The 26176-nt window shown below is 59.5% G+C and overlaps 1 protein-coding gene across 16 annotated transcripts in view; it reads left to right on the top strand.

Moving 5' to 3' along the window:
• WNK2 (WNK lysine deficient protein kinase 2) overlaps nucleotides 1–26176 on the top strand; it is a 122393-nt gene that overhangs the window by 37356 nt on the left and 58861 nt on the right. For 15 of the 16 annotated variants that reach the window (XM_059656322.1, XM_059656311.1, XM_059656318.1 and 12 more), the window contains 9 exons: nucleotides 8825–8997; nucleotides 9211–9431; nucleotides 11254–11411; nucleotides 13516–13604; nucleotides 15027–15246; nucleotides 20317–20599; nucleotides 22536–22744; nucleotides 25022–25153; nucleotides 25473–25658. In XM_059656322.1, the coding sequence (XP_059512305.1) occupies nucleotides 8825–8997; nucleotides 9211–9431; nucleotides 11254–11411; nucleotides 13516–13604; nucleotides 15027–15246; nucleotides 20317–20599; nucleotides 22536–22744; nucleotides 25022–25153; nucleotides 25473–25658 (1671 nt within the window). The remainder of the gene's footprint in view (nucleotides 1–8824; nucleotides 8998–9210; nucleotides 9432–11253; nucleotides 11412–13515; nucleotides 13605–15026; nucleotides 15247–20316; nucleotides 20600–22535; nucleotides 22745–25021; nucleotides 25154–25472; nucleotides 25659–26176) is intronic. The other variant, XM_059656312.1, reaches the window with a different exon arrangement.

The following is a 26176-nucleotide window of genomic DNA, read 5'->3' on the forward strand; positions in this document are numbered from 1 at the left end:
GGCACTGAACAATCAGCACTGGCTGCGGGTGCGAGCGGGGTCATCGCCAGCAGCGGGTGAGAGAGGTGGCTGCCGGCCCCGATTGCCACTCGGGAGCAGGGGGAGGTGGAGAAGCCCTGAGGGGCGATCAGGGCCGGCAGCCGCTGCTTGCACCCGTTGACAGTGCCGAGTGATGAGGGCCGGCACCGGGTGCCGGCAGCAGGTGTGAGCAGCGGCTCTGGTGCTGGCAGTGGGTGCGAGTTGGGGCCAGAGCCAGCAGCAGGTGCAGGCGCCAGGCTGGACTGCTGCACATGGGAGTTTTCAGTAACTACTAGAGGCTCACCCCAATAAAAGCATACGGCGCCCCACCTTGGTCTGGTGCCCCCCTCACCTGCTCCACCATCCCACTGTGGCCAACACCCACCATGTTCCGCACTCTGCTGCCTGCTGCCGACGCCCACCATGTTCCATGTGCGCCCCCTGGTGGTCAGCGCACGTCATAGTGACCAGTTCTGCTGTTCAGTCTATTTGCATATTAGCCTTTTATTATATAGGGTAGTTCTGCTTTCAGCTCAGGAAAATGCTGTTCCTTTATCTCCTCTCCTTCCTGATTCCTCTCCTTCCCTCTGAGCTCCTGGTACATGTTGTCAGGACTTTCATCTGGATCTCCATGTTTTGATGTTTCTCTTCTATTTCTCACATTTGGTTTTGGATGTTTTCTCTTTATTTTTTTGACACTTGGAAAGTTGAGCACTGACTGACATATAATGAAACACATCTTAAGTGTACAAGCAGGTGTCTGTATTGGGGTGACTGCACCCAGTTACCTGCACCTGCCCCCCAGAGGCAAGTGCTGCTCTGATTTCTACCCCACAGTTCTGCCTTTTCTGGAGTTTGGGGTTGTTGAGAGTGGAGCAGCTCTGAACCCTGTGTGCCTGTCTTGTGTGTCTGCCTGTTTCTTTTCCTTGTGTGGGTACCTGGTGGGGTGTGACTGGGGCTAGAGCTGGGTGTGAACCTGCCAAGGCTTCTTTGAGGCTTGTGCCACCTGCACTTCCAACAGCCTCGTGCCCGAGGGCTCAGCTTCAGCGCCATCCAGGTTGGAAGGACGCTTCTTGGAATGACTCTGCAGGTGGTGTGAAGCAGGATCTTGTGACTGTAGCTGGATTTTCCTGGTGACTCAGGATGCCAAGCGCCTTTTCATATGCATCTTTTGTGACACATAGCCATTCTGCTTTGTGGTTGTTGAGTTACAGTGGTACCGTAATAAACCTAGTTATGAATAAAGGAAAGGAGCAAAGGGAAGGCCAAATATTATAGCCATTTGTTCAGCTTTGCAAGGGAGCCACCGTCAGGGGGAGAATAGATACATGATCAGTAAGGTCTGGGTGAAATAGGGAAGGTACTGGCCATCAGTCACACCTGGGAACAGGTCATTGGCCAGAATGGGCGTGGCCACTGCACGAGCGGGAAGATTGGAGAGACTTAATCTCCTAAACAAAGGAGTTCTCCCTCTTGCCTTCCTGTGCTCCTGGTTCCTCAGGGGCTCTCATGCGTCTGCGCTCCTGCATTCATCCCCGTGGTTCACTGCCACGTGGACCCACACACAATGGACTGTTGGATGCAACTAGCCTGATGCTGCATGGACCCAGTTCCAACATGGAACAGGAGCTCTGCACACTGGCTTTGCTTCTAGTTCTACTGAATCCACAGCTTCACAGCTTCCAGGACTGGGTGAAAGGGGAAAGGGTCTTTAGAAACCCAAGGATTTAATTCCATGCAAATAAAATCATTCATCCGCCCATGTGTGTCACAGAAAATTATTTCTCTTGAGATATCGTAAGGGCACGACTCCCAGTGCTCAGGGGGGAAGGGGATACCCCACTTCTGGTAACAGCAGGAGTTCATATGAGTCCCTGTCAAATACTTGTCTTGGGAATGGTACTTTCTTAAATAATTGATGAGTCGAACATGTCTCCATGTTATCTAGATTAAAGTTGACTTTTTGACTTGAAGACTATTATGCTAAGTGAAATAAACCAATTTGAGAAAGACAAATATCACATGATCTCACTTATTTGTGGAATCTAATGGACAGAATGAATTGGCCAACAAATAAGACCCGAAGAGGGAGGCATGGAACAGACTGACATATCTCCGTACAGGGGTGGGGGACAAGGAGAGCTAAATCAAAGAACGTGTATCTTATATGCATAGGCCATGGACACAGGCAGTAGGGTGGTGAAGACCTGGGGGCTGGGTAGGGGCTGAGCGGAGGTGTGTAAAGGGGGAAGAATGGGAGACATCTGTAATACTGTCAACAATAAAAGAAAATAAAAGTTGACTTTTTGTACTTTAATGTTTCATTGGATTACAGAATATCTTATTTTTAAAACATTGAACTTTAATTTTCAGGAATTCTTGATTGTTCCTTTTTTAAAACTTTTATTTATCTTTTTTAAAAATATATTTTTTATTGATCTCAGAGAGGATGGGAGAGGGAGAGAGTGATAGAAAAATCAATGATGAGAGAGAATCATTGATTGGCTGCCTCCTGTACACCTCCTACTGGGGATCAAGCCCACAACCTAGGCGTGTGTTCTTGACCAGAATCAAACCTGGGACCCTTTAGTCCACAGGCTGACGCTCTATCCACTGAGCCAAACTGGCTGGGGCTATTTATATCTTTTCTTTTAAAAAAATCTTTACTGTTGAGGGTATTACAGATGTCCTCTTCTTCCCCACTTTGTTCCCCTCCACCCAGTCCCCGCCCCTCCCCAGGTGTTCATCATCCCACTGCCTGTGTCCATAGGTAATGCATATATGCATACTAGAGGCCTGGTGCACGAATTTGTGTATGGGTGGGGTCCCTTGTCCAGGCCAGCGATTGGGGCTGATTCGGGAGCGGGGCAGCTGGCTGGGGGGAGCGACCGCAGGAAATTGACCAGCTGGAGAGAGGGAGGGACCATGGGAGGTTGGCTGGTGGCAGGGGTGGGGGGCACTGCGGGATGTTGGCCAGCCAGCCCCCCTGATCAAGGCCAATGAGAGAGCTGGCTGGCTGGAGAGAGGGACCGTGGGAGGTTGTCTAGCTGTGGGAAGTTGGCTGTGGGAGCGCACTGACCACCAGGGGGCAGCTCCTGCATTGAGCGTCTGACCCCTGGTGGTCAGTGTGCATCATAGCAAGTGGTCCTTTGGTCACTTAGGCATATATATATACATACACTAGAGGCCCGGTGCACAAAAATTTGTGCCCTCGGCCGGGGGGGGTGGGTGTCCCTCAGCCCGGCCTGTGCCCTCTCACAGTCTGGGACCCCCCTCAGGGGATGACCACCTGCTGGCTTAGGCCTGCTCCCCGGGGGATTGGGCCTAAGATGCAATCAAACATCCCTCTGGCAGCCCGGCAGCTCTCAGGAGATGTCCACTTGCCAGCGGGTAGCAGGCCTAAACTGCAGTCAGACATCCTTAGCGCTGCTGAGGAGGCAGGAGAGGCTCCCACCACCCCCGCTGTACTGGCAGCCATCAGCCTGGCTTGTGGCTGAGCAGAGCTCCTCCCATGTGAGAGTGCCCTGACCACCAGAAGGCAGCTCCTGCATTGAGCATCTGCCCCCTGGTGGTCAGTGTGTGTCATAGTGACTAGTCATTCCCAGTCCTTCTGCTGTTAGGGTCAGTTTGCATATTACCCTTTTACTATATAGGATAGAGGCCTGGTGCACGGGTGGGGGCCGGCTGGTTTGCCCTGAAGGGTGTCCTGGATCAGGATGGGGGTCCCGCTTGGGTGCCTGGCCAGCCTGGATGACGGGCTGATGGCTGTTTGCAGCTGGTCATACCCCTTCAGGGTGGGGGTCCCCACTGGGGTGCCTGGACAGTCTTGGTGAGGGGCTGAGGGCTGTTTTCAGGCTGGCGGGTGACTGAAGCTCCCAACCTCTCCTTTTTTTCTTTTTCTTTTTTATTCTGGGATTTATTTACCTTCTATGGCTGTTACTGGAACTGAGAGCTGGCTTTAGCTCTGAGGCTCGGCTCCAGCTCTGAGACCTCGGCTGCTGAAAGCAGGTATCTGGGTTTGTTTGGCTTCTATAATTGAAACACTATTGCAGCTCCAGCTCCGAGGCCGGCTGGCTGAAAGCAGGTTTCTGGGTTTGTTTAGCTTCTATAATTGCAACATTGTTTCTTAGAGTGCAGCTCAGAGGCTGGCAGTGGCAGGCGGGGAAACTTGGCTTCCTCCATCACTGCAGCAAGCAAGCCTCCTGTTCGCTTCAGCTGCCTGGCTGCCGGCCGCCATCTTGGTTGGCAGATAATTTGCATATTGCCCTGATTAGCCAATGGGAAGCGTGTTGGATGTACGGTTAATTACCATGTTTGTCTATTATTAGGATATATATATCTCCTATCTAATAAGACAAACATGGTAATTGACCATGGGCTACGCTTCCCATGGGCTAATTAGCACGATATGCAAATTAACCACCAATAAAGATGGTGGCTAATTTGCATACTGCAGGCAGGGCGGGACAGTGCGATCCACCCGCCCTGCCACCAGCTGCCGCCTTCCCTGCTGCCTGCCAGGCCTGCAATCCATGTGCGCTTCCCGGCAGCCGGTGGGGCCTGCAGTCCGTGTGCGCGGCCCGGCGGATCGCATTCCGCCTGCCCCTCGCCCTGCCCTGCCCTGCCGCTCGCAGGGCTGATTGCGATCCGCCCGCCCCATCCCACTGCCCGCCGGGCCTGCCATGTGTGGTGGGCAGCGGGGCAGGGTGGCGCGGCAGAGGGCCTGTCATCTGCGACCCAGTGTGGGATCTGGTCCTGCCATCTGCCACCTGGGGAGCCGGTCTAAGCCAGCAGGTGGTTATCTCCCGAGGGGTGCCAGACTGTGAGAGGGCACAGGTCCGGCTGAGGGACACCCCCCACCCCACCCCCGCCAGTGCACAAATTTTTGTGCACCAGGCCTCTAATATATGTGTGTGTGTGTGTGTGTGTGTGTATTCATTCATTCCTTGGTTAATCTCTCCCTGCCCACCCTTCCTTCTGAGATTCATCAGTCTGTTGCATGTTTCCATGCCTCTAGTTCTATTTTATTCATCAGTTTATTTTGTTCATTAGATTCCTTATTTATTTTGATTTTTAGATTAAATTATTGAGAGCTATGTATTTATTGCCATTTTATTGTTCATATTTTTACCTCCTCTTCTTTCTCCTTTTTTCTTTCTCCTCCCCCTCCTCCTCCTCCTCCCCTCCTCCTTCTCCTCCTCCTCTTCCTTCTCCTACTCCTCTTCCTCTTCCCCCTCGCCCCCCGCCCCCAACTTTGCCCTTTCCACATTTCATGTAATACTGGTTTGGTAGTGATGAACTCATTTAGCTTTTTTTTGTCTGTAAAGCTCTTTATCTGACTTTCAGTTCTAAATGATAGCCTTGCTGGGCAAAATAATCTTGATTGTAAGTCCTTGCTTTTAATATTTCTTGCCACTCCCTTCTGGCCTGCAAAGTTTCTGTTGAGAAGTCAGATGACAGTCTTATGGGAGCTCCCTTGTAGGTAACTAACTGCTTTTCTCTTGCTGCTTTTAAGATTCTCTTTTTGTCTTTAAACCTTGACATTTTAATTATGATGCGTCTTGGTATGGGCTTCTTTGGCTTCCTCTTGTTTGTGACTCTCAGTGCTTTCTGGACTTGTAAGTCTATTTCTTTCACCAGGTAGGGGAAGTTTTCTGTCATTATTTCTTCAAATAGGTTTTCAATATCTTGCTCGCTCTCTTCTCCTTCTGCCACCACCCCATGCGAATGTTGGTACGTTTGAAGTTGTCTCAGAGGCTTCTTACACTATCTTCATATTTTTGAGTTATTTTTTCTCTTTTTGCTCTTCTGATTGGGTGATTTTTGCTTCCTCATATTCCAATTGTTGATTTGATTCTTGGAATCCTCTACTCTACTGTTGAATCCCTGTAAATTATTTTTTTCATTTCAGTTAGTGGATGCTTAATTTCTGACTGGTCCTTTTTCATGTCTTTGACATTCTCACTAAGGTCCTTGAAAGTCTCACTAAGCCCCTTGAAGCTCTCTTTGAGTCCTTTGAAGCTCTCATCAAGATCCTTGAGTAACCTTATAATCATGGTTTTGAACTCTGTATCCAGTAGTTTGCTTGCTTCCATTTCATTCATTTGTAACACGTTTCTTTGTCTCCACATTTTGGCTGCTTCCCTGTGTTTATTTTTATGTATTAGGTAGAGTTGCTATATCTACTAGAATTTGTAGGGTGGCCTTGTATAGTAGATGTCTTGTAGGGCCTAGTGTTCAGCCTCCCCAGTCACCTGAGCTGGGCACTCTAGGTGCACCCCTGTGTGGGCTTAGTGTACTGTCTTGTAGTTGAACCTCTATTGCTGTTGGCCTGAAGGTCAATTGGCTGTGAGGACCAGTTGGGGCTACAGTGGAAGAGCGGCTGTGTAGGAGGCACCCCTGTGGAGTAGGACTTGCTTCACTGGGGCTTTGGTGCTCACTGAGTCTGCCTTTTGAGTGTGTCACTTGTGGATGTGTAGAGTTGTAGTCTGGTATGGTCTGATGTTGTCCACCTGGTGCACTGGCTCTAGGGCCTCCCAGGAGGTGCTAAGTCAGCCACTGCCTGGGGCCACCCAGCAATAGATACAGAGAGGTCTGCAGAGGCTGCTACTTGTATAGGGCTTATAAGTGCCCATGTGAGGCCCAGCTGTGGAGCAAGGCAGGCTGGTGCTAGTGCTGAGTCTTGAGCCTCTTACTGATATGTTTGGGGCATGCTGACACCAGCTACTGCTTGTTTGAGAGATTTTAGCAAAGTCTGAAGCCTGAGCCATGATAGGCCATTCATATGGGAAAACGCTGCAAACAGCTTGGGTGGGGCTGCAAATTGGATGGGGCAGGGTCTCAGAATCACCAGGGCGGAGTGAACAGTGTGTTCCAGCTAGTGAAAACTCAGATATGGCTGCCAGTCAGCTCTGTGACACAGGAGGTCCCAGCACAGGAACCATGACCCTTGTGAGCTCCCTGATCTGGGAGAAAGCTGCCCCTGAGTTCCTGCTCCAATACCAGACAGTCTGGTTCCTCTCCGTATGTCCCTGGGCACCCCCAAGCCACCTGGTGCTGGAGCTCAGAAGGTGTGATTCCGTGTAAGTCTGTGCGCCTTGTCCTTTAAGAGGAACACCTGGGTCTCCAGCAGCCTCTGTGTCACTCAGCCACAATCCCCGCTGGTTTTACAGCCCAGAGTTATGGGAACTTCTCTTCGCAGCTCTGGAACCCTGGGCTGGGACCCCTTGCTCCACATGGGAGGCCTTTGCAGCTGAGATCTCCCTCCTGATTTAAAAAACACCACAGGTGGGTGCTGGACCAGCCTGTTCCACGCCTCCGCCCCTCCTACCAGCCTCAATGTGCTTTCTTCTTGACTTCTCTAGTTGTAGGGCTTCCTTCCAACCCAATTTCAGGCAGTTCTGAATGACGTGGTTCTGCCTTTTAGTTGTAATTTTGATGTGGTTGTGGGAGGCGGCGGGTACCTGCGCCACCATCTTGGTTCTCCGGGAATTTCGATTGCTCCTTTTTCAGTAGAAACTTGCTCTCATTTATGTGTGTCAGCCTCTTGGACCTTCAAGCACATGAGCTAGATGTTCTCGAAGTTGTCTTTGTTTTCTCCTGGTATTCCTTTGCTCTGGGGTGCTCGTGCCAGCTGGGCCCACTTGGCATGGCGAGGCTGATGGGGGTTTGTGGGATGGGGCTGGTTTGTGGGGAAGGGTGCCAAATGCTCAGAGCACCACTTGGGATAGAATCCCGTAACCCAGTGACCTCTATAGGACCCCAGCCCCTCCCCGCCTCCTCTCTGGATTTGTTGGAATCTTTATGCCTTTGGGCTCATTTGGAAATATCCCCGGAGTCCAGGCCTGTGTTTCCTTTCAGCTTTGATTTCTCCAAATGCACCTCTTCTGCTTCCTGCAACTCCTCAAAGCTCCCCGTTCACTTACAGCTGTGTTCCTGTTTCCTGGGGCTCCTTCTGTGGGAGGGCCGGGTGTGTGCTGCCAGGCTCTGTGGGCTCGCCGGACTGCGACAGAGGTGACATTGGGGGCCGTGTGCTCAGGATGTGGGAGAAGCGTGCTGGGGCCTGCGGAGGTGAGGTTGATCTGTGAGGCGAAGTTAGACGCAGGAGGCTGCTGGGATGGACGAGGCAGGGCCTGGGTGTGGCAGGCGTGGGGTCAGGTGTGGCCTTTGGGTGGGGTGCTGGAGTGTGTCCCATGTGCTGAGGGTGTGGGTGCAGCGTGTGTGCCTGTGCCAGCGCCGACGTGGGCGTGGCTGGGACCCTGGCCTTCCTTCTCTGCCGTTGGCTCCGGTCTCTCCCGGTTTCTGGTTGTGATGCTGTGGGCATGAACCGGCCTCAGAGTCAGGGAAGCACCCTCGGTGTGCGCAGGGAGGGGAGCACGGCCACTGCAGTGGCTGGAGGTTGCTCTGGCTCTGGAGATCTTTTTCTTTTTTAACCCTCACCCAAGGATATGTTTTTCATTGAATCTAGGGAGAGAGAGAAACATCGCTGTGAGAGAGAAACATCCGTCGGTTGCCTCTGTGCGTGCCCCCACTGGAGATTGAACCCGCAACCCGGGTATGTGCCTTCACCCAGGAATTGAACTTGTGACCCTTCAGTGCCCTGGACAACACTAACCAACCGAGCCACACCCACCAGGGCAGAGCTGCCAGGCTTTCTGATGAGCTAGGGGCTCCTTCTCAGGGCGGGCTCCCCCCACCCCCCCTCCTTTTGCTCCCTGGGCAGGAGGAATGAGGGAGCGACCCCTGGGATCAGCAGGCTCTGTGAGAGGCCGCGCCCTGTCCCGCTCAGCTGCACCTGTCTCTCTAGGACCGGAAGCTCACCAAGCTCGAGCGGCAGCGGTTCAAGGAGGAGGCCGAGATGCTCAAGGGCCTGCAGCACCCCAACATCGTGCGCTTCTATGACTTCTGGGAGTCCAGCGCCAAGGGGAAGCGGTGCATCGTGCTGGTGACGGAGCTGATGACCTCCGGGACGCTGAAGACGTGAGTGTGTCGCCTGCCTGGCCGCCCGGCCCCCGGGGCCTCGGGGCGGGCTCGGCCCAGGGCGCGGGGCCCACGGCAGCCGCTGGTCCTGCCTCGCGTTTGCTCAGCCCTCCTGTCTCACCGGGCGCCCTGCTGGGCAACAGATGCCTGGCCCGCCGCAGTGGGAAGCCCTTCCACACGAGCAGCGGGTGACCGGCAGCCCCGCCCCCGCAGGTACCTGAAGCGGTTCAAGGTGATGAAGCCCAAGGTGCTGCGCAGCTGGTGCCGGCAGATCCTGAAGGGGCTGCTGTTCCTGCACACCCGGACGCCCCCCATCATCCACCGGGACCTCAAGTGTGACAACATCTTCATCACCGGGCCCACCGGCTCCGTCAAGATCGGCGACCTGGGCCTGGCCACCCTCAAGAGAGCGTCCTTTGCCAAGAGTGTGATAGGTGAGCTCAGCTCTCCCAGGCCCTGCCGCCGCCTCCTCCCTCCCCTCAGCCAGGCTGTGGCCTCCGGGCCTGCGTGGGCTGTGGGTCAGGTGGTGGGGCTGGCGCCTGCCTGTGGGCTCTGGCGCTCAGGAGCAGGAAGGCGGCCTGATCCACAGAGCGGTTCGGGGACTCCGGCTGGTGAGGCTGGAGCGCCCTCTGCAGGTGGGGAGCCTAGGTATTGGGGCCTGGAGCGAACAGGTGTCTGGGTGGGCGGGTCTGGGGCTTCACTGTGGATGCGGCTTACTGGCTGTGTTGGCCTCTGCCTTTCTCTTCCTCCTCGGAGAGCCACTCCGTAGCCTTTCTGGGCAGAGCCCTCAGAGGAGGGAGAGGGAGAGAAAGAAAGATTGGTTGACTGCCCCCTGCACGCCCCCTGCTGGGGATCAAGCCCGCAGCCCCAGGCATTGCCCTGACTGGGAATCAAACCTGCGACCTTCTGGTTCATGAGATGATGCTCAACCACTGAGCCACAGCGGCCGGGGCCCTGGCTGCAGTCAGGGGAGACAGGTGCGTCTGGCCTCTGAGTGTGGCCAGAGTGGGGTCCTGGCTAGCAGGGGGTGCTTTGTCCACAGGGTCTAGGCCTCAGGCAATGGGCCCTCCTGGCTTTGCCAAGAGAGAGCTTGGAGGGGCTTTGGGGCAGCTCTTTAAGGGGTTCAAGACATCTGGAACCCACTCACGTGCTGCAGGGCTTGACGGCTCCCAGTGGGGCTCCATGAAACACCACAGAGATAGCTGTGTAAATCCTCAGCTGAGGACGTTTCCACTGCTTTGAGAAAGAGGGAGAGAGAGAAACATCAATGATGAGAGAGAATCATTGGTTGGCTGCCGCCTGCAGTCCCCCAACCCAGGCATGTGCCCTGACCGGGAATCGAACCCGTGACCTTTCCGTGCACGGGACGATGCTCAACCATTGAGCCACGCAGGCCAGGGCTGCGGTATAAACATTTTGAAGACAACCCCCCTCCCGCCATATGCTTTCTAACACAACAGCTAGTTCGTGGTATTTTGCATCTGCTTTTTAAAAAACTTGGACCTTCAGAAAACCTTCCACAGTCAGTGGAGAAGCTAAAAAGTAGCCTCACTGAAGAGGATGCCCCTTTGTGTTTAGCTTGACAGATGCTCAGTTGGACTTGTTCTCACAAAAGGAGTGTGATTGTTAGAGCAAAAATTTGTTACAGAAAAACTAAAAAAACCTAGACCAGTGTCACTAAGGAAAACCGCTGTCACAGCTGCCAGATGAGTCCCGTCTGTGCTCATGGCCGCGCACCGTGAGGTCAGCGTGTGCACACGTGTGTATTTTGTGTACTTTGCTCTGCCTGTGGTAAGTCTTCACGGCCTTAATTCAGAGTGAACATCATTTTAAAACCTTGTGTCTTGGAACGCATGAACGGTCTCCACCTGGTACCTGCCAGCAGTGCCCGTGCCGTGCCGTCCTGGTCTGCTGCCCACGCTCTGCCGTGCGATGGGCCTGTCTGGGGATGTTGGGGCTCTTCTGGGTTTTTGCCATCTCAGTGTTCTGTGGTGGCCACGGGTGTTGTCTGCTCTGGTTCCCTGGGCTTGCGGAGGGGAGTGCGGGCTGTGCTCTGCCCTGAGAGGCACCCAGCGTTTCCCCGCTCTGTGGGCGGGTCCAGCCAGAATCAGGAGGGTCCTGGGTGGGCTTTCGGGAACCTCTGTCTACAGAACAGTCCTGTTTGAGTCAGGGTTCCGGGACCTGCTGCCCGGCGCGTGGATGGGGCGGGGCTCTGGGCCGCTGACCGCTGACCCTGCACCTGTTGCCCCGGCACAGGCACCCCCGAGTTCATGGCGCCCGAGATGTATGAGGAGCACTACGACGAGTCGGTGGACGTGTACGCCTTCGGCATGTGCATGCTGGAGATGGCCACCTCGGAGTACCCCTACTCGGAGTGCCAGAACGCCGCGCAGATCTACCGCAAGGTCACCTGTGTGAGTGCGCGGCGAGGCCTTCGGGAAGCCCAGCGCTGTGAGAGGAAGGGCCGCGCCTTCTCCGATGGGGAAGGCGGAGGTGCTCCGGCTCCAGCTGCAGGTGGAGCCGCAGCAGCAGTGATGCAAGTGCTGTGGGCAGTGCCCGGGGCTGCCAGGGTCTTAGCTCTGCAAGGCTGGAGCCCCTCCTCTGGGCCATGCCAGGGGCCGCGGGAGTGTGTGTCCCCAGGATTTAATCAGACAGACCACGGTTCTCCCCTGCAGCCGTTCTGCCTGGGGGAGCGCAGCGGGTGTGGCTGTTCCGGTCCCTAGTCTGTCCCTGTCTGCGCCTGCAGCACTGGGCGGGCTCCCCCAGACAGAGCGCTCCCTTCTGTAGGCTCCTGGCTTCTGCAGAGGAGCCTGGTTCTTGCCACCCCAGGCACCAGCCCACTGCACACTCCCGAGCCAGCCTGGGGTTCGCTGGCTCTCGCCTTTGGTTCACGTGTGAGCTCTGAGCCCCTCCTGCGTGCTGCTCGGGCTTCGGGCTTCGAGGAGGAGAGCAGGGCTCTGGTTGGAGGCCCCGGGGCGGGTCAGGACCCACAGTTGGTGCAGCTCCCTGTGCTGCTGGCAGGAAAGGCTGTGGGCAGTTCCTTCAGGATGGCGGGGCCCGAGAGATGCAGGTCCACGGCGGGGCCGTGGTGTTGGCTCTGGGTGTGGGAGGAGCCGCCTGGAGACCCTTGTTCTGGTCCACCTGCTGGCCTGGGGAGATGGGCTGAGCCCCGAGGGCGTGCTCCTCGGCCACCTGGTTTTCCCAGCAGCCCCACTGCCCTGTTAGGCCCCAGAAACAAGCCATGGCCAGGTCCCTAGGCGCCTGTGGTACCCATGTTGGTTTGGGAAAGCAAGGCACAGCGTGTTCCTGACCCTCAGGGTGTCCTCGGGCCAGTGACACCTGTGCTCCTGCCGTCAGCTCACTCCTTGTGCACCCACACTCGGCCCAGGCTCTGGGGGGATCACTGTGCCCTCGGCTTTCAGCTCCCCTGGCTCCGTGCAACGAGCCCAGACATGGCCCCTCCAGAACTGTGCCTTGTTCTTCTGGCACAGTCTTCACCGGCTTGGGGGCTCCGGCTTCTCAGATGTAAGTGGCAGTGTGCCCACCTGCCTGTGATGGTTCCTCAGACCCGCCCACAGGGTCCTCCCTTCCTCCCAGCAGCGGGAAGCCTCTTGCTCTGTGGCTTCGGGGAGAGGCACAGCTCTTGCCTCCACGGGGAGCCCTCTCTGCTCCTGAAGCCCAGGGCCCCGTATCAGACTCTCGCCCGCGTCAGACACAGCGCGACCCCCATTGGCTACGGGCGTGGTCCTGGGGGTCAGGGTTTGGTGGGTGCAGTGGGGCCTCACCTGGACTGCGGAGTTGTGGGGCATTTTCTGGCCTGTCCCCCCTCATGGTGGGAAAATGCGCTCCCCATTCTATACATGAAAAAGGACATCAGGACGGGCCTGGGACGGGCCCGGGACGGGGGTCTGATGGCTGAGCCCTCCGTGTGTTTAAATGTTTAACCACCGGATGTCCCTCAGGCAACCCCTCGCTCCCGCAGATGACAGAGAAACCCTGCGGGCTGGCCCCGCACCTGCAGTACTGTGCGCTTTTGCCCGCCCCGTGGCCAGGCTGCACGATGACTGCCCGCTGGGGCTCTGGTCCGTGTGGATGCTTGGCACACCCTGGCACCCCTGCCTAAAGGTCATCTGGCCTGGTTGCTGCCACAGAACTGGATGGTGGAACTGAATAGCACAGTCGTTTACAAAAGCCTTGAGCTACGAGCCTGGGAAATCAACCCTCAGTGGGCCAGGGTCTCGGCGGCCCTGCGTCAGCCGCAGTAGCGCCCCTGAGCAAGCGTGTGGGAGAAAGGCTGGCCTGGGAGGGGCCTTTCCTCCTTCAGCCTCCTAGACCCTCGGGCAGATCCACCAGCCCCCGCCTCCTCCATTCACCAAAGTGGATGAGGGTCCCCACTTCGTTCCCCAGCTCACGCCCACCGGTCCCCACCCGAAGCCGGTGCACTTCCGGTTAGTGTGAGGAGAGTGGGGGCCCTGGAGAGCCCAGTTCCATGTCAGGTGACGCTGCTCATCTCTGCAGGGCATCAAGCCGGCCAGCTTTGAGAAAGTGCACGATCCTGAAATCAAGGAGATTATTGGGGAGTGCATCTGCAAAAACAAGGAGGAGAGGTGAGTTCCCAGCGGCACTGGACCCGCTGAAATCTTTCCAGCTGGCCTGCAGAGAGCTTCGGCCACGGGCGCCAGCCCGCTGCAGTCAGTGGGACACACTGGAGTACACTCCTTGACCTTGGGGACTGTCCTGGAGCCCTCTTTCCATCTGCTGGGAGCTTCCGGCCCACCAGGGGGTTCCTGGGGCCTCGCTCTGCCCCTTGCCTTTTCTGTGTGTTCTCTGGTGGATCCGTCTGTTGCGGCTTGCAGGATGCCCCCGTGCCCAGCCTCCCTCTGCGGCTCATCTTGCCCTCTTCCCTGAACTCCAGGCTGCCCATCCCATGCATCTGTGTCTGATCCATCCAAACCTCCTGCAGCTTATCATGTTCGAGTCCGGAGGCCGCCCAACCGCCCACCTCCTCAGGTGGTCTCAGGTCTCCCTCAGCTGCTCAGCAGGAAACGAGGCTGTGCTTTGAGCTTTCCTCCTTCCCCTCTTTCCGTTCCTCCCTCCCTCCCCCTGCGCCCCCCTCCTCTGCCTTCCCCCTGCCCTTCCTTTCCTGCCCATCTCTCCCCTCCCGTCCTCCTCCTCTTCCTCAGCCCTCGCCTCCCAGCCCCACGTTCAGTCACTGTGCCCAGGGTTGGTCAGTGCCGTTCTCCACAGCCACCGTCTCTGGGGCAGGGCCCTGTCCTGGTCCCTGGGCACTTCTCCCCCGCAGGTTGTCATGTTTTGTTCATTAAGGAGAAATACTAAAAAGTGTGAGCTATAACCCCTATCAGAACAGTGCAGGAACACACATAGGGTGGGAGAATCCTCGCACAGACCCTGTGAGACCAGGACGCCAGCGCCCGCCAGGACCTCGCCCGGTCCCCTGCGTGTGCCGGCCCCGCAGGGCTGGGCCCTGGAGCTCACAGCCGTGGTGACCAGAGTTGACCCTGGTGGAGGCTGTGTTGGGACAGTGCATGGATCCATTCCTGCCGGACAGCAGCTAGTGTTTGGAATGCTGGGGGGAGGGAGGGGGGCAAAGTGGTTACCATGGCAACTCCCAGCCGCTGCGCCTGCCCTGCCCTGAGGAGCTTCCAGAAAACCCCTGAATATGGTTCCAGATTCCAGGTCCCATTCAGTCCTATGGAGCCAGGTGTCTGACGCCGGGCCCCCTGCCCCACAGCGGCCCGTGTCGCACCACAGAGCCTGGCCGACCGGCCCTCCCTGGGCTCCTGGGCTCTCGCCCTGGGCATGCTTTCTCTTTATAATCAGAGAAGAGCCTCAAATGCTGCCCGGTGAGATGTGTCAGGAGCCATCTTGTCCCCCCAGGAGGCAGGGTGTGCACTGGTAAGCTGCTCCGTGCCCCCTGGAGGCAGAGCAGTCGAGCAGGTGGTCCAGACGGTCCCGAGAGCGGGTGGCCTCCGCCCCAGCAGGTGTGCCCTCAGCTGCTCCCTCCCCAGGTACGAGATCAAGGACCTGCTCAGCCACGCCTTCTTCGCGGAGGACACGGGCGTGAGGGTGGAGCTGGCTGAGGAGGACCACGGCCGGAAGTCCACCATCGCCCTGAGGCTCTGGGTAGAGGACCCCAAGAAACTGAAGGGCAAGCCCAAGGACAATGGGGCCATAGAGTTTACCTTCGACCTGGAGAAGGAGACGCCGGACGATGTGGCGCAGGAGATGGTAAAGTGACACTCACTGCGCTGGGCTGCGGAGGGTGGCGGTGGGCGTTGGCAGTGGAGGGTGGCGGTGGGCGTTGGTGGGCAGTGGAGGGTGGCGGTGGGCGTTGGTGGGCAGTGGAGGGTGGCGGTGGGCGTTGGTGGGCAGCGGAGGGTGGCGGTGGGCGTTGGTGGGCAGCGGAGGGTGGCGGTGGGCGTTGGTGGGCAGCGGAGGGTGGCGGTGGGCGTTGGTGGGCAGCGGAGGGTGGCGGTGGGCGTTGGTGGGCAGTGGAGGGTGGCGGTGGGCGTTGGTGGGCAGTGGAGGGTGGCGGTGGGCGGTGGGTGGGCAGTGGAGGGTGGCGGTGGGCGGTGGGTGGGCAGTGGAGGGTGGCGGTGGGCGGTGGGTGGGCAGTGGAGGGTGGCGGTGGGCGGTGGGTGGGCAGTGGAGGGTGGCGGTGGGCGGTGGGTGGGCAGTGGAGGGTGGCGGTGGGCAGTGGAGGGTGGCGGTGGGCGTTGGGTGGGCTGTGGAATCGTGGGGCATAGCCTTGAGAGTCTGTGGTTTCCAAAGGTTGGAACAGAGCCAGAAGGGTGTTGCCGTGGGAGGCGTCTGGAACGAGGGCGTGTTGCGTGTGGCTGTGAGGGACAGCGTGGGTCGGATACCCCGCTGCCCAGATGCGGGACGTGGCTCAGAAACGGGGTGTCAGGAAAGGCCCCGCTCTGACCGGGTTCTGCTGACTTTGCATAAATGTGGGCCTTTGAGATTGGATCTGTGTTACATTGTGTTTTGAGCCGCATTTGGCCCAGGAGGCCGGCGGGAGCAGGCGGGGGTGTGCTTAGGGTCGCGGAGAGAGGAAAGGTACCGTGAGAAACTGATGAGACCGGCTTTTCCTGGAGAAACTGGGCAGAAGTGAGAGCCAGCAGGGTCCCTGCAGAGGGCGAGCCCGCCTTCCCTTTAAATGACCGTGACTGAATATAGCGCATCTATCAGAAGTGCCCACAGGGTGCAACCAACAGGTGCTGCCCAGCTGGACTCGCCAGCCGGGGGCGTTTAGGAGGAGTGGCCGGGCAGGGCTGGCCCGGAAGAGGTGCAGCTTCCCGCTGGGTCCAGGCCCCGCTCCCAGGAGGAGCCAGGCTGGTTGTGCAGGCGAGTGCGGGAGCCACGGCCGAGGGCGGTCGGTGGGCCCACGGGGCCCAGGCACGTGGTGAGGTGAGGGTGCAGCAGGCCAGCGGGGGACGGAGTCACGGCCAGTCACGGCCCCACCTTCCACCGGACGCGGCCTGTGCCCGGCAGCGGGCGCATTTGCAGTGGGTGTGACGTCCTGGTGGCCTGGCTCCCAGGTCAGGACCAGCCCGCCCCTTCCCAGCGGCCAGTCACGGGCAGACACGTGTTGCGCGCGGATTGGATGGGTCTCCAGCGCTGAGCTGGGAGGCTGGCCCACGTGGCGTGGCGTGCTGGGGACGGCTGCGCGTTTACTGAGCGTCGCACCTGCACAGTCCCCTGCACGGCGCCCTGTGGTGCGGCCGCGCATCCCCCCTCACGCTGCCGGCCCCTTTCCACGCTGCTGGAATCTAAAGCACAGATAAGTGACAGGCGAGGCGGCGTGCAGGCCGGCGGCCTGAGGCGGCGTTAGGGTGTGGGTCGTGTGCAGTGTCCTGGAGGGACCTCGGGCCGGGGACCTGGCCAGCAGCGCACACTGACCAGGGGGCAGGAAGGAGGCCCTCCGAGGAGATGAGGTGCCCTGGGACAGCCTTGGGGGACAGGTGCCTCTGGGCTCTGAGGGTGGGGCCAGGGCCAGGGACGAAGGAGGCGCAGGCGGCCAGCGGTGCGCCCGCCCTCTCTGCGGCAGCCTGGGCACCAGGGCGCCTTCCTGCCCAGAGGGATTCACTTCGGGGGCCAAGCCCGGTCCAGTGTCCAGTGCCTGGGCCGCGAGGGCGTCTCCCGGTGCTGCCTGCCCCTCAGCCTACAGCCTCCTCCTCCTGCTCAGGGGTCTGGACCCAGCTGCCCTTTCTGGGTCTGCCCACCTCCCTGGAGGGCTCTTCCCCCCGATGCTGCTCTCCTGCAGCCCAGCCGCCCCCCAGGCCCGACCCGCCCGTCCCTGGCACTCGCTGAACTGGCAGCAGGTCCCAGTGGAGGCCCTGGGCCAGTGTTCCTCCTCTCCCTCCTGCCCGACCCCCCCCCCCCCCTGCCTCCTTCAGAAGAGCTTTCCATGTGGAGCACTTCCCTGCAGCGCAGTGTCCACGCAGCAGGCACGTCCCGTGCTCAGTTCCAGGCAAACCAGAACAGCGTGTCCCCGCTGCTCTGCGTGGCGCGCGGGCCGGACTGGGTGGAGCGGCCGTGCTGACCGAAGCGCTGCCTGCCAGTGCTCGCGCCTGGCCCTGCGGCTCCCGCCGGGCCTGGCTGGTGCTGGTCCTGTGGCTGTTGGCCCGGTTCTTACCTCCCCACCCACCGTAAACCCCAGAGCTGGCACCAGGGTCCCGGCCTCGGCAGCCCCAGGTCTCCCAGCCGGCCCTGGGCCAGCGCCAGGACCTGAGGAGGCTCACTGCCCAGCAGCCTTAACTCAGCACAGACTTCCTCCAAACATAGAGTAACAGACGTCATGAATGAGACGTGCCAGTTGTCATAAATGGAAGGTCACTCTCAAGGAAACTCAGCAGGAGCACAGGGTGACCCCGCACTGGGGCTGCTGCCTCGTTCTAAGGCTGAGGTCTGAGCACGGGGGGTGGGGGGGAGGGGTGGGGGGGGGGATTCTGGCACCCGCTCTTGGTTCTGACGAGGCCCTCAGGGTGGCAGGGAGCAGGGAGGACAGCTCTGCTCTCCCTCTAAACACACCCTTGTCCCCTCCCAGCAGGTCCTCAGGCAGGGACATGGGGTGGGGTCGTGGATCAGAAAGACGATGCCTGGGGGGCTGAGAGCAGGCAGGTCTCTGATCTGGAGGTTCCCCTCAGTGGGCCCTGGGCGGCAGGGGGCGGGGGGAGCCCAGCACAGGGGGTTCTCAAGGTTATGTGCCAGCTTTACTTCTGCCTCATTCCCCGGATAATGGGGCTTTCGGGGTGGCATACGATGTGGCTACAATCTTCCCTGGTTGGGAAAAAACAGAAGCGAGGCCTGGCGAGGCTGACTGGTGGGGAGGCGCGGCGTCTGTGCCGTGCAGGGAGGAAAGTGGGTCACGGGCAGAAATAGAAGTGGCAGCAGGAGCCGGGGCGGCCTCTTTTCAGGGCCTCCAGTCAGGCGGCTCTGCCCTGGGCGGCGCGTGCCGACCCCCGGCCTGGCCCCTGCTCTCACCCGCTGAGCCTGGGGTAGGGGGGAGGGGGCACGCTGGGGTCATGGTTCATCCCGTCAGAGTCATCTGGCAGGAGGCGTCCCTGAGTGCGTGAAGCCATCACAGACTTCCCAAAGGGTTGCAAGCATGCACCCCAGCCCTGTGTGAGGACATCGCCGCTGGGCAGCCTGGGGCTGCACCCCAGGACTAGGACGAGGACGGAGCTGCCCAGCTCCCGGGCTCAGAGCCGAGTGCAGCCCGCCCCTCAGCCCATCCTTCAGTGCCAGGCTCTGTCTTCAGGAGCCCTGTGCCAGGTGGGGCAGCCCGCCCTCTAGTTCGCCGGCCGGACTCCCTGTGATCGCGTGGTGGGGTCTGCAGGTGCAGCCCTCATTAGTGACTGTTGGTGGGAGGTGCTGTGGAACCAGCAGTGTCTCCGTTTCACCAGGTTTTTTATTTCTGTTTCTGTGGACGCGCAGCTTGGCTTTATTCAGTAGGTTATATGCTCCGTTGGTGAGCTACCCCTCACCGTGCAACAAATGCCCAGCTCCACACCGCACACACCTCTCCCCATTCTCCGAGGTCGGGGGTCCAGGTGTGGCTTAGCAGGCGGTTTGGGGTCAGGGCCCCTCGTGAGGTGTGGCTGAGGTGTGGCCAAGGCTGACCCGGGCTGAGGGGCGACCAGGGCTGAGGACCAGGCCAGCTCACGTGGCTACGGGGAGACTCAGTCTCTAGCCAGGGGGGTTGTTCCACAGGCCATTCATGACGTGGCCTCGTGTGAGCCAGTGAGCCAGGAGGGAGGGAGACAGACAGACAGACGCTGGGGCTGAGAGACAAAAGGAGGGAGGCAGAGAGAGGTAGAGATAGGGATTGAGATGGACGCAGATGAGAGACAGGCAGGAGGGGGACAGACAGACAGAATGCCCATACGTGGCCCCCCTTTGTAACCTCGGACCCAGGGACACTCCCGCTGCTGCCCGCAGACCTTGGGTGTACACGTGTGGACACGCCCTTTAACCCGCCTGGTAGCACGGTGCACTTGGACGCTCAGAATGTCCAGATGCGGCCGGCGGGCAGCCGGGCACTGGCACCTGCTTCCCTTCTGGCAGGAGGCGTCGTCCAGCCCCTGCCCTCTTCCTGCCGACCTGACCCTGTGCGGGGCTGTCGCCCTGTGAGCGTGTTTGTCTGTTGTGCCTGGAAACTGTGGGGTCACACTTCCAGGCCAGCACCGCAGGCTTCTCCTCTGCTTTTCTCTCTTCCACATGGGGATCCGAGTGATGGCCAGGAGCCTGGCTTCCCCTCTTTTGTGGTTTCACCATGAATCTCCTTGGAGAGAGCCATGGTGTTTCCCAGGAGCCTCCTCGCCTTTACAAATGCTCCCCGGCACCCTGTGGGGTGCGCCGGGCCCCTAATGCTGCACAAGGGCCTGGTCTCCAGCTACAGAGCTGTGCCTTCTCGGAGAATGCTGAGAACAGCGCTGCCCTGGGGTCCTCGTCCCTGCCCCCAGCACACGCATTCGGCAGGACACAGTCTGCTCAGGCAGCCTGGCAGGGGGAGGGGCACCAGGCAGCCTCGGCTCAGACAGTGGGCTGCTTCCTTCCCTCCAGCTCACCTCCGTGAGGCCCAGAGGGTCACTCTCCCTGTGGGTGTGGTTGGCGCTGGCGGCTGTCCTCATGGGATGATGAGAGGTCCCTGAAGGGTGGGAGGGGCCTGAGGAGGGACTTGGTGCTGAGACCCCGTGACTGGGCAGTGGCGGTGCGGGTGGAGGGCAGGCGGGCGTGGGGTGTACGGGAGGGGGAGGGGGATGGCCCCAGTAACAACCGGGGATCCCCTTGCAGATCGAGTCTGGGTTCTTCCACGAGAGCGACGTGAAGATCGTGGCCAAGTCCATCCGCGACCGCGTGGCGCTGATCCAGTGGCGGCGGGAGAGGATCTGGCCGGTGCTGCAGCCGCAGGAGCGGCAGGACCCGGGCAGCCCCGACACAGCCCGGGCTCCGCACGCGCCCCTGCAGGTCCAGGTGACCTACCACACGCCGGCGGGGCCGCCGGAGCCCGAGGAGCCCGAGGCGGACCAGCACCTCCTGCCCCCCGCGCTGCCGGCCAGTGCCACCTCCCTGGCCTGTGAGTGCCGCTCTCCCCGTTCCCGGCTCTCCCGCGGGTGTGGGGTTGGCACGGGAGGGCTCTTCCCGGGCAGGCGTGGCAGCATCCCTGGTGCTGCACAGAGCTCTCTGCCAGCTCCTCAGGATGGGCACAGACGTGCAGGCCCCCCAGAGCTGCCGTGCCAGGCCGTGGGTGTAGCAGCCCCGGCGGCTCCTCATCCACTGGAGGGTACCGGCCGGCAGCATGGGGCCCTGGGCTCCACACCGGGTGGGACGTCTGTTCAGGGCAGGGCATCGAGGACTGCCGGCCGAAGGTCGAGTGGTCGTGCGGTGTGACCTTTGTCCAGGGGACTGTCTGTCCCCTGGCCCCACCCTCACACCATACTCACACCCACACTGCACACTCAGCACCGCACTCGGTCAGAGCAGGGAGCCCATGCACAGCCGTGCCTCTGGCCGCAGTGCCCACGGACAGACAGCTGGACAGACGGGGCCCAGGCAGCACACCCTGGAGAAAGGACCGGATCCTGGGAAGCAAAGGGAAGCACATGCGCCCGCACCCACCGGGAGGTGCCGCGTGCACCGTGACCGCCACCGCAGCTCAGGTCGCGCTCCATGCAAGGGGGCGTGGTCCCACTCCCCGGACCTGAGAGGAATTCATCAGTAGTTTAAAATCTCTTTTTAAAATTTGATTTTTAACTATACAAATAATAGACATGCCCACCGCAGAATTTTGGGAGTCACACACATGGTTAGAGCTGCCTTGTCGGGTCTCTTCCTGTCCTCCGTGCAGCTCTCTCCGTCTCTGTCTTCCTCTGTGTCTCTCTTGTAAACTCCTTTTCTGTCTGTCTCTTCGTCTGTCTCTTTCTCTCTCTCTTTGTATAAGTGGAAATGACTGCCAGTCACCTCATTACAAACCAGAGCCACTTGTCTGGTTGCTTTTGCACAGTCCCACCTCAGCATTCTTCTGTCTTCCTCGGTCAAAATACGTCCTAATCAGTCCTGGGGAAAAATTATTTTTATATACAAAGTTGAAAAGATACCCTTTTTACTTTATTTGTTTAAATAATATTGCCAGTCTGAACAGTGGCCCCCTGTAGAAATAGCTTGGTGTACATCCATGACAAATTGTAATGTTTGTGTAGCTTTTGGAATCTGGTAGTTATGGACTGGGAGTGCCGTTTTAAACAGTGTTTGAACCTTTGGTCAGATGAGCCGGTGGGCCATGTCTGCTCCCTTCACAAGCCCCGCCCCCAGGTGTGGGCAGCTCCGCCCACTGGCCATGTCCCAGGCCATGAGGGGCTGACTGCAGGAGAGGCCGCAGAGCCTCCGGGGCCCCTCTCACGGCCTCTGTGGAGTGAGGGCCTTGTCAGCCCCATTTTCCAACCAAGTTAGACCCAGCCTGTGACTTGGGGGCCGGGTTTGGACCCAGACCTCCTGCTTCAGACCCTGTCACTGTAGGTGAAGATGGTCAGGGTCTTCGAACCCCCCATCATAAGACACGGGTGACCGCTGACCAGAGTCTTTCCGGACGCGGTCATCCAGCCTCCTGAGACCCTGCGCCCTTGCAGGGCTGGACGAGGGCTTACTTCAAGGCCGGGCTGGCGCTGTGAGGCCCCGTCCAAGCCAGGGCGGGGGCAGCTGCCCGGCCTGTGCGGACTGTGAGGTGCCCTGGGATGTGTGGTGGCCTCGGCAGCCCCCCAGGTGTCAGCTGTGTGGGTGGGCCGCCAGGGCCGTCTCGGGGTGCAGTTGGCCCCTTACGGCTCTGTCGCTGGTTATGTGAAATGATGCACATTCGTTGCTGACACCACCTGGAAACACAAGCCTTCTCCAGGAGAAACGTCCGGACAAACGGCGTGTTCGTGGGAGCCCACGCTTGCCTTCCCGGGGCCTGTGTGGCGTGTCATGGGGGTGGCGTTTGGGGGCCCCACTCTGAGCTGTGCTTTTGTCCTCCCTAGCGGACAGCACCTTCGACAGTGGCCAGGGCTCCACCGTGTACTCGGACTCGCAGAGCAGCCAGCAGAGCGTGGTTCTGGGCTCACTGGCAGATGCCGCCCCACTCACCGCCCAGAGCGTGTGCAGCGCCCCCGTGAGCGTGAGCGTGAGCGAGGGGCTCGTCCTGCCACACAGCCTTCCCTCGCTGGGGGCCTACCCGCAGCCCACCACGGTGAGTCAGCTTGGCCCTGCCCCCAGGAGCCCGTCCACGCGGCCTGGAGCCGGGGATGGGCCCTCGGCTCTGCGGCCGTGCTCAGCTCCGCCTGCCTGAGCAGGTCCCCAGGAGGTCCGTCTGTGCCGGGAAGTGCAGGCTGCAGGCTGGAGGCCTGCCGGCGAGAAATACAGAAAACAGCCAGTGAACCCAGTGCGAGGCGTGGAGGTGCCTGAATCGTGAGAAATGTTTTCAGTGCCGTTTGAGAAGCAGGTTAAAAGGGCTCATGCGTTTGAGGAATAATTTGTAAGCCTCCCAGGCGAATGGAAATGGCTAGGTAAAGGGTCACATTTGGCATATGTTTTTCAACCAGAGGCCCAGGGCATGAATTTGTGCACGGTTGGGGCCCCTCCGCCTGGCCAGCAATTGGGGCCAATTGGGGCCAGCGGTCGGGGGAGGGACCGCAGGAGGTTGACCGGCAGTGGAGGTTGGCTGTGGGAGCGCACTCACCACCAGGGGGCAGCTCCTGCATTGAGCATCTGCCCCCTGGTGGTCCGTGTGCATCTTAGCCACCTGTGGGTCTATCGTTCGGTCGTTGAGGCTTTTATATCCATAGATGTTGATTTTAATGCCAAAGAAAGCAAAGCACTTGCTTGCTTCCCAATCCTAAGCAGGCAGAGAAGTTGCCCTTGAGGCAGGCAGTGCAGTGGGGTCCAGCAGGAGACTTAGGGCCCCTGGGCTTAGGAGTGGTCAGGGCCAGGCCTGCCTGGAGTGCGGTCCCAGGCTCTCTCTCCCTCTCCGCACCCTCCTACGGTGGCCCTACCTCCACTGTCCTCTGGGCTCAGAAGGTGCTCTGGACAAGCAGTCGGCGTTTGCGGGGCAGAGCCCGGGCTCTGTGGCACTGGCATTATGGTTTGTTCGTATTGTGAAATGAAGTGCAGTGCAGTTCGCCATCACCTCCACGGGCAGCTCTGTCGGGAAAGCCAGTGTTATCGGAGCACGTGTCTTGGCTCTGGGCTCGCCCGGCGGGAGCCGAGCCGCTTCTCAGGCGCAGGTCAGGCCTCTGGCTCCCGGCCGCCCGTCCGGGCAGCCCCTGCCTGTCCAGCTCCTGCCTGCAGACGGGGAAGGCTGAGCCCCGGGGGTACAGGCCGGCGGCCAGGACGGAGCTGGATGCGACCAGAGTGCTTTCTCCCATGTCTTGCCTGTTTATGCAGAAACAGCTTGGACAGAGGGTGGGAGGGGATCCCCAGTGTCCGGGGTCTCCTGGGAAGGGTTATTGTGGCGAAGGAGAGCAGGGCGGGGGGGCTGGGGCCTCCTGAACCAGCGTGGCCAGGCCGGGCTCCGCTGAGTGCACGGCGGGCTTGTCCGTCGCAGCCTTCACTGAGGAAGGTGGGCACGACAGAGCAGGTGCAGGGGACAGATTACTGTCCTGGGACTCCCCCAGAAGCCCCGGAGACTACGGGCCCGTCGCTGAGAGCAGGCTGGCTCCTGCCACCTGCGGTGCCCTCCTGCTTCTCACTTTACCGCTATTTTGAAGTAAGTCCCAAACGGAAAGGCATTTTGTCCGTAAACACTTCAGCCTTTACCTGCCCGATCCAGACTCCTGGAAACCACCTACTCCCATGGTCGCACCAGCGGTGTCACATCAGCAGCCGTTTTGACTGGCCCCCCACAGCCGTGCTGGAGACCCCGCTCTGCCTCCACGTTTCCGTGTTGTGTGCATGTGCACACATGTGCGTGTTACGCAGTCAGGAAGCAAATGCATTTTATCTTTCCCCACTGTTGTCATAACAAGCGTTTCTCTAGTTCTACAAAGCCCTTATCGTGGCCTTTTCTCATGACTGCGTCATGTTCTCTGGTGCTAATGTTCTAGAACAGCGGTTCTCAACCTTCCTAATGCCGCGACCCTTTAATACAGCTCCTCATGTTGTGGTGACCCCCAATTTCATTGTTACAAATTGAACATAATTAAAGCACAGTGATTAATCACAAAAACAATATGTAATTATAGATGTGTTTTCCGATGGTCTTAGGCGACCCCTGTGAAAGGGTCGTTCGACCCCCAAAGGGGTTGCGACCCACAGGTTGAGAACCGCTGCTCTAGAACATTCCTTGGTTAGGAGTTGTGACCATATTTGCCTTAAAGGCCGCCATATCTTGCTTCTGTGAGTCATGTTCCTAGGCAAACCGTTCCTAGCAGGTGATGGGCATGGGGAGTGAGTGGGTCCCTGCATCTGTCAAGCTCGTGGGGGGTGGGGTCTTCGGGGCAGCCACTGAGCGTGCCCCCGCTCTCTGCAGCCTGGCCTGCCGGCGGGCTCCATCCCGCCCTCCACCCGCGCTTCGCTCCCACCCCAGCATTTCCCGGAGCCAGCCGTGAGCTTTGCCCCTGTGCTGACCGGCCCAGGCCAGCCCATGCCCTCGGGCCACCAGGTGAGTGTGGGCTGCCCCTCCTATGGCCACCTTCGGTGCCTCAGTCTCCCCTGACAATCAGCCATGGCTGGCCTGGGCCCAGGGTGCTCATGGGAGGGAGGGGGGTCTCTTGTGTTTGTGGAATTCAAGTCCCATAGCACTGAAAGGGGCCTCATTCACACACAGCATTCTCCCAGATCTGCATGTCTGGGCTCCCTGCTGGGTGTGTAAGTGTGTGTGCACATGTGTGTGTGCACACTCACTGATTATCTCTGTCACGTCCGAGCACCTGTGGGCATCTCAGTGGGACGCTGTGTAAGAGACGCCCCTCTCCCTCCAGCCTCCGCTGGCCCAGCCAGCGCCCCTGCCACAGGTCCTGGCCCCGCCGCCCATGCGCCCTCTCCAGCCGGTGCCCGCTCACCTGCCTCCGTACCTGGCTTCGACCTCCCAGGTGGCTGCGGCGCAGCCGACGCCCATCCAGATGCCACCGGTGCCTCTGCAGCCACTCACTCCAGTCCCCCCGCAGGTACCGCCCCTCTCCTGCCCCGCCCCCTGCTGACCGTGGGGTCCTTGACGGGGGTCCTTGGCAACACATGCTTGTGCGGGGTGCCGTCACCCAGACTCGTGCCAGTGATGGTCATGGGGTGCCTTTGCCTCGTGGGGGTCACCGAGCTGTGCCGCTTCCTGGGAAGACATGAGTGCCCCTGAGGTTCCCCCACGACACAGGCTCCTACCTGCCAGCTGTCACCTGGCACAGCCCTGGTTTCCCTTCCCGTCTAGTTAACCACCCCTCGCTTGTTGGTGGCTGCGCGTTTAGTTGCTTTTCCATGCACAGAGGTCGGCCTGCACCTCGTCACCGCCTTCGAGCTGCCCGGGCCACGTGCGTGTGACGCTCCCGTGCTGCCGCCAGAACGGCTTCCTCTTTAGGGCAGCGGCTGCCAGCCCTGTCACCTGATGGCACACAGACTGGTTCCTGAAACTCGGCAGCACTCGGAAAATGTATTTTTTGCCAATCTGACAAAATAGGTTGAATTTTGATTCATT

Source organism: Myotis daubentonii, chromosome 11 (assembly GCF_963259705.1).
Source record: "Myotis daubentonii chromosome 11, mMyoDau2.1, whole genome shotgun sequence".
NCBI classification, from domain to species: domain Eukaryota; kingdom Metazoa; phylum Chordata; class Mammalia; order Chiroptera; family Vespertilionidae; genus Myotis; species Myotis daubentonii.